This window comes from Myotis brandtii, unplaced genomic scaffold, assembly GCF_000412655.1.
Source record: "Myotis brandtii unplaced genomic scaffold, ASM41265v1 scaffold2900, whole genome shotgun sequence".
Lineage (NCBI taxonomy): Eukaryota > Metazoa > Chordata > Mammalia > Chiroptera > Vespertilionidae > Myotis > Myotis brandtii.
In genome coordinates this window covers 4,396-11,095 of record NW_005361077.1, presented here as the reverse complement: position 1 = coordinate 11,095, position 6,700 = coordinate 4,396, and the positions used below count along the sequence as shown (strand labels likewise).

Here is a 6,700-nt window from a genome sequence, read left to right as displayed (position 1 = left end):
CCTAAGCCAGCAGGTAGACATCCCCCGAGGGGTCCCAGGCTGCGAGAGGGCACAGGCTGGGCTGAGAGACCCCCTGAGTGCACATTTTTGTGCACCGGGCCTCTAGTTTAAAAATAAACATTGACTCGCACATGCACAATACATATAAAGCTCTCACTGGTGCCAACTGCACAAGTGTTGTAATTTTATAATACTATATTAAATATACTATTTTGATATGTAATTTTTTGCAGTAATGTAATTACCACAAAAATCTTTCTTCTAATTAATTTCCTTTCAATGTGCAGCATGAATCCGTGCACCAGGCTGCAGGTATGCACATGTGCATAGCTCATGGACACAGACAACAGTGTGGTGAAGGCCTCGAGTGGGGCAGTAGCTGGGTGGAGGGGGACAAAAGGGAAGAAAATGGGGGACATCGGTAATACTCTCAACAATAAAAATAAGTTAAATATATATAATTGATGTATATTTTTATATATTTTCAAAATTCACCAAAAATTGGAAATCTATTGTTTCTTTCATATTCAATTTCTTTTGTCAGAAATTCTTTACTTATCCTGTCAATTTTATCTCGAGAGAATAGATTGGCTTTAGGAATAAAAAAATTCTCAAGATTTTCTGACTTGAGGCAATGAAGAAAGTATTCCAGACATCTATCAAAGCAGAACTCCAGGTTGTCTCGCCACTGACTGTCATCTGGGTTCTGGGCACATACGTGAAAGAAGGCAGTTTTCACGTGGTAAGAACAGAATTTACCCAATTCCTTTCGGTCTTCAAACTTTTCTTTCAATTTTTCTAAAAGATATTTCATTAGTTGTAAACAACGTTTCCTGTTCAATAAAAAAGAAAACCATTTATTTTTACTTATTTACAACCTGCTTCATTCCACAAAGAGCTTTAGGCATCTTACAAGAAGATACAATAAACAATACAGATATTATAATACATATAAAGACACAAAGATAAAGTATGTAAATATAATTCTAGTCACTCTATTTTTTCAAATATATGCTTTGAAGTTTCAAAAACATATTTTTTCTTCCTGCTTCACCATTCCTAGCTGAAATATTTTATTGTCTCAGCATTAATTCAACTATAAAACTAGCAGATATTTGTATTATTCATCCAATGACTTGATAGACTATAAATATTTACATTATTCATCCAATTATTTCGTAGTTGACAAAATTTAATGTTTTTAAAAATACTTAGCTTTATCAGCAATATCAGCAATATATTTTTCTCAACATTGGTTTCAAAGCCTGTACATGAAGCTTTAAAGAACCTCCTGGGCCCACATGTTGGACATTCTTGTTTTGACCTTTTAACTTTTGTGACCCTTATACTGGGCAACTTTAGAAACTCAAATGAACAATTCTTTTCCAATCTCACTTTAAAAAAAATATATATTTGTTTTATTGAATTCAGAAAGGAAGGGAGAGGGAGAGATAGAAACATCAATGATGAGAGAGAATCACTGATCGGCTGCCTCCTGCACGCCCCCTACTGGGGATCAAGCGTGCAACCGGGCATGTGCCCTCAACTGGAATCAAACCCAGGACCCTTCAATTGGCAGGCTGACGTTCTAGCCACTAAGCCAAACCAGCTAAGGCCTCACTTTTTTATGGTGTGTATGCTACCAAGAAAAAGAATTACCCATTTTTAGTTGTTTCAAATTTAGCCAGTCAGTCCTGGCTTTCAACGCAGCCAAACCATCTCAAAGCAGCACCAGTACCAAAAGATTTGGGCTCAGTGGAGGATAGAGCGTTGGCCTGCGGACTCAAGGGTCCCAGGTTCGATTCTGGTCAAGGGCATGTACCTTGGTTGCAGGCACATCCCGGGTAGGAGGTGTGCAGGAGGCAGCTGATCGATGTTTCTCTCTCATCGATGTTTCTAACTCTATCTCTCTCCCTTCCTCTCTGTAAAAAATCAATAAAATACATTAAAAAAAAAAGATTGATCCTCTGGCACCTTCCCATTATGTGACATTAATATTCATTACCTTGAAGCAACCAGAATACTAAGACACAACCAGTGGCTAATGGCTAATCATGGCTAGTGTCCTTTCTGTCCTACTTCTTGTTCTGTCCTACCTTATACATCCATCTGATCCAGGTTCAGGACTATGGTCCCTGGCCTTGCCTTCTGACAACACTCTTCCCTTGGTCCCTTGGATCTGGCTTCCCTAGTTTCATGCTCACCCTCTAGGTAATATTCCAGGTCAGCCCAGCCATGTGCTGCCCCTAGGACTCAACCCAGTAATGACCATCTTTAGGTCTGATCTATGGAGTCCATTAAAATAATAAACATTCCACCATAGATAAGCCCCTAATTAACAAAATAAGAAAGTTACCTGTAACATTTCACTCCATTACTTTCACAGCATGTTTTTTCTTTTCCATGATTTTTCAAAATGTCCTTTTCAATGTGAGAGAAGGATAGCCGCCATGTTTCTTCTTAATTTCCAAAAGAAAAATAAAGAAGTAATTTACCCAAAGTGCCTACATATAAACAATACAATATTGAAACGATTTCCTTCATTAAACTATCATTCTGAAAAATTTCTAGGGAGATATAGACCCAAAGAAATGAACATATGATGTAATTACATATTAAAAGAAGTCATTTGAAGCAAACAATGGACCAAAATAGGAAAACATTGGAGTGTTAGGGATGGAGCAGGTTGCTTACTATAGTTAGCCATGTAAGCTGTACATATTGCTAAATTCAGTTTGTTAATATATTGTTTCAATAACAATTTGAATTAATTGATTAAAAAAATTGTATACCATTCTTACAAGTTTGGTATTCATGTAAAATGAATTAGGGAACATTTCTATTCCCTGCAAGAGTTTAATTAAGAATAGATTTCTCCCCTTCCCGCAAGTTTTAGCACGGCTAGCTCTTTTAAGTTTTGGCTATCCTATTATATAGTTGGTTTTATACCAGGAATGCATGATTGGTTTATAATTTAAAAATCAATCAATATAATCTGTCACATTAACAGAATTGAGGAGAAACATGTTATCAAAAAACCCAGAATATGCGGGTAATGAAATTTAACATTCATTCATCAGTTTTTGAAAAAATGTTTTTATTGATTTCAGAGAGGCAGGGAGAGGGAGAGAGAAATATCAATGATGAGAGAGAATCATTGATTGGCTGCCTCCTGCAGGCCAAGGGGATCGAGTCTGCAACCCAGGCATGTGCCCTTGACCAGAATCAAACCTGCGACCCTTCAATCTGCAGGTCAACACTCTATCCACTGAGCCAAACCGGCCATGGCTGATTCATCATTTTTTTTAAAAGCCTCAGCAATTTAAATTTGGCTGTCAACTTGATCTGATGAAAGACAGATTTTAAAAAGGACACAGCAACATGATAATATAAGGTAAAAAGCTTAGGTTTTTCCCTTGAAATTAGTTAGGCAAATGTCTGCTATCCCTATTTCTGTTCAACATGCACTGGCTATCCTAGCAAGCATATAAGGGGTCTGGCACTGGAAAGAGAGGAACAAAGCTATCATTACTGATAGATAATACAACTATGTAGGAAGAAAATAGAAAAGAAGCTAGGTGACAGATATGTATGAGTTTAGTAAATTCTTCATTCTACTTTTCTATTGGTTTTAAAATTTTCAGACTAAAAACTTACAATTGCCTATGAGTAAATCTAACAAAAGATATATAAAACTTCTGTGGAGAAAACTCTACAATGTCACTAAGAAGTATTAGAGGAAATCTAAATAAATGGAGATATGCACTTATCCATGAATTGGAAAACTCATTATAAATATATCAAGTCTTCCAAATTTTATCTATGGATTCAATGTACTCTCAATCAATATTCAAAAAAATGCTTTGGTAGAACTTGACAAGATGATATGAAAATTTTCATGAAAATACAAGGGGTCAAGAATATCTAAAACACTCATGAAGAAGGACAAAGTGGGAGAACTTACCCTACCAAATATCAAGACTTATAAAGACACATTATGTATGACAATATAGTATAGTGCAAGGGTAGACAAAGATTTTAGTGGAACAGAATAAAGAGTGTAGTAATAGCTATATAATATATGGACAGTGGATATGTGGAAAAGGTGGTACTGAGCTAGGTATGCTCATTGCTATATAAATCCATTTATGACAGCCATTTATGCCATTCTGGAAAAGGCAAAACAATAGAGATGGTAAACTATAGAGATTAGTGGTTGCCAGAAGTTTGGAATGGGAAGGGTTGAATAAGTGAAGAAGAGGGGACATTTTAGAGCAGTGAAACTATTATTAAGGGTAGAAACATGATACAATGCATTTGTCAAAACCAGTAGAATTTTATAGCACAAAGAGTGAATCTTAATATATGTAAACTGTTAAAAAATCATTTAGGAGGTCAAGGGATCCTAGAAATAATGCAGACTGTGAAAAAGGACTCCAGCTGCATTACAAATGTGTAAAACAACCTTTCTGAAAGGGGGGGAGCAAAAGGTGTGGACCAGTTTCAAAAACATAGGCCAGATTATTATGACCGGCCAGATTATTATGACCACCCCACCAGTACAATGAAGTGAATTAGTTATGCAAATAATAATAATAATAAAACCTTGAGAGTATTTGCTTAGGAAGTTTTCAATATTCAGTATTTTTGGAAGTGTCAATGAAGTACTGATGGGGTGGTCATAATAATCCGGCCGGTCATAATAATTTGGCCACTCAGTGTACTTTGGAAATGGGGTATATAAGACTGAAGGCAAAAGAAACTGTACATTAGCTCTGTACTCTAGTTGGTAACTGTTTCCCATAGAGGAGTGGCTTTGCAATTGTGAAATAACTATATTAGTATGTGCACACTAGAACTATACAATTAAGCATATCGGTGGCAGGTTTTTCACTGTTGGAATGAGAGGCTACAGATAGCAAGGAAAGAAAGAATGATCCAGGTGATAATGGATTATAATTAGAAACAGTATAAACTCATGAATAACTTAACATATACAACAGGTAGTTACATATAAAAATATCTTATGTAATAAAAGGCAAATATGCAAATTGTCCCATTGACCACCAGGAGTTCGACTGGGAGTTCGACCAGGGGATGGGGCAGGCTGGCCTGACCCCACCCAAGCATGAATTCGTGCACCGGGCCTCTAGTTTATAGATATGTGTATATACCAGGGTTAGTACACGTACTTACCTATATTCCCTTGTTTCTCCAGCTGGGAGGGTGACACCCTCATAAAAGAGCACACATACACATAGCACCTACATTGTGGTTTCTAGTACATTTTCCAATAAAAGAAACCAAAGCTCCTTTGAGAAATGGCGGCTTCTAGGACTGATACATGAAATATACCAGATGAGCCTAGAACACCTTGTAGAGCCAGAAAGTGAGTTAGTGATGAAGACAAACAAAATCCCCACAATTATGGGAGATGTCCAAAGGACACAGAACCAACTCAAAGAGCTCCTAAAGCCAAAGCTGGAAAAAATGAAGCAATAAGATTAATAAAGTGTTATTGGATTACAGCCCAAATCTCCCATGCAGAAGAATTCCAAAAAATCTGAGTAAATACTCTGCTCTTGCCCAGCTGGCGTGGCTCAGTGGTTGAGCTTCCACCTATGAACCAGAAGGTCATTGTTTGATTCCCAGTCAGGGCACATGCCCTGATTGCAAGCTCTATCCCCAGTGAGGGGCGTGCAGGAGACAGCCGATCAATGATTCTGACTCATTATTAATGTTTCTGTCTCCCTCTCCCTCTCCCTTCCTCTCTGAAATCAATAAAAAAAATTTTAAAAAATACACTGCTCTTAAAGAGGTGGCATAACTCCCCACTCCTTAAGTGTGAGCTGTGCACAGTGACCTCCTTCCAAATAGTACAGTATGAAAAGGGGGAAATGAGTAACAGTGGAGAAATTGACAAGTACTACCTCAGCCAGGTGATCAAGGTCAACATCAGCAGTGCTAGGTCATGTTCATGGCATGTATCCTTAAAATGATGCAACGAAATGAATAAACATCTTTCATATTACAATTCAAGCTAGGGCTACCGCCCTATGGTATAAGAAAACTTCTTTTTACGAAAGAGAAGGATATATCAAAGTATTGGATTCAGGGAAACCTCTTAAAAATTAATCCACTGGCCCTGACTGGTTTGGCTCAGTGGATGGAGCGTCGGCCTGTGGACTCAAGGGTCCCAGGTTCGATTCTGGTCAAGGGCATGTACCTTGGTTGCGGGCACATCCCCAGTAGGAGGTGTGCAGGAGGCAGCTGATTGTTGTTTCTTACTATCCCTCTCCCTTCCTCTCTGTAAAAAAAAAAATCAATAAAATTTAAATAAATAAATAAAAAGATAAAAAATTAAGGCCACTTATTTAAAAAAAGAAAAAAAAGAAAAACATCAGGTACATGCCAGATGAGGGACATTCTACAAAATAATTAACTAGTATTCCTCAAAACTGTCAAGGTCATCAAAAACAAGGGAAGGCTGAGAAACTGTTAAGGAGTCCTGGCTGGTGTGGCTCAGTTGTCAGAGTCTTGGCCTGCGTACCGAAGGGTCACAGGTTCAATTCCCGGTCAAGGACACGTACCTGGGTTAAAGGTTCAATCCCTGGCCCCAGTTAGGGTGCATGCGGGAGACAATCAATTGATGTGTCTCTCTCACATTGATCTCTCTCTCTCTCTCTCTCTCTCTCTCTCT

General features: G+C 37.8%; 1 protein-coding gene across 1 annotated transcript in view; it reads right to left on the bottom strand.

Annotated features, from left to right (window-relative positions):
• Positions 1-469: 469 nt before the first annotated feature.
• Positions 470-6,700, bottom strand: part of LOC102243555 (cyclic GMP-AMP synthase) — a gene marked incomplete at its 5' end in the record, with an annotated part of 8,070 nt that continues 1,839 nt past the window's right edge. The window contains 2 exons of the mRNA XM_005869298.1: positions 470-833; positions 2,357-2,459. Coding sequence (XP_005869360.1) covers positions 485-833; positions 2,357-2,459 — 452 coding nt within the window. The remainder of the gene's footprint in view (positions 834-2,356; positions 2,460-6,700) is intronic.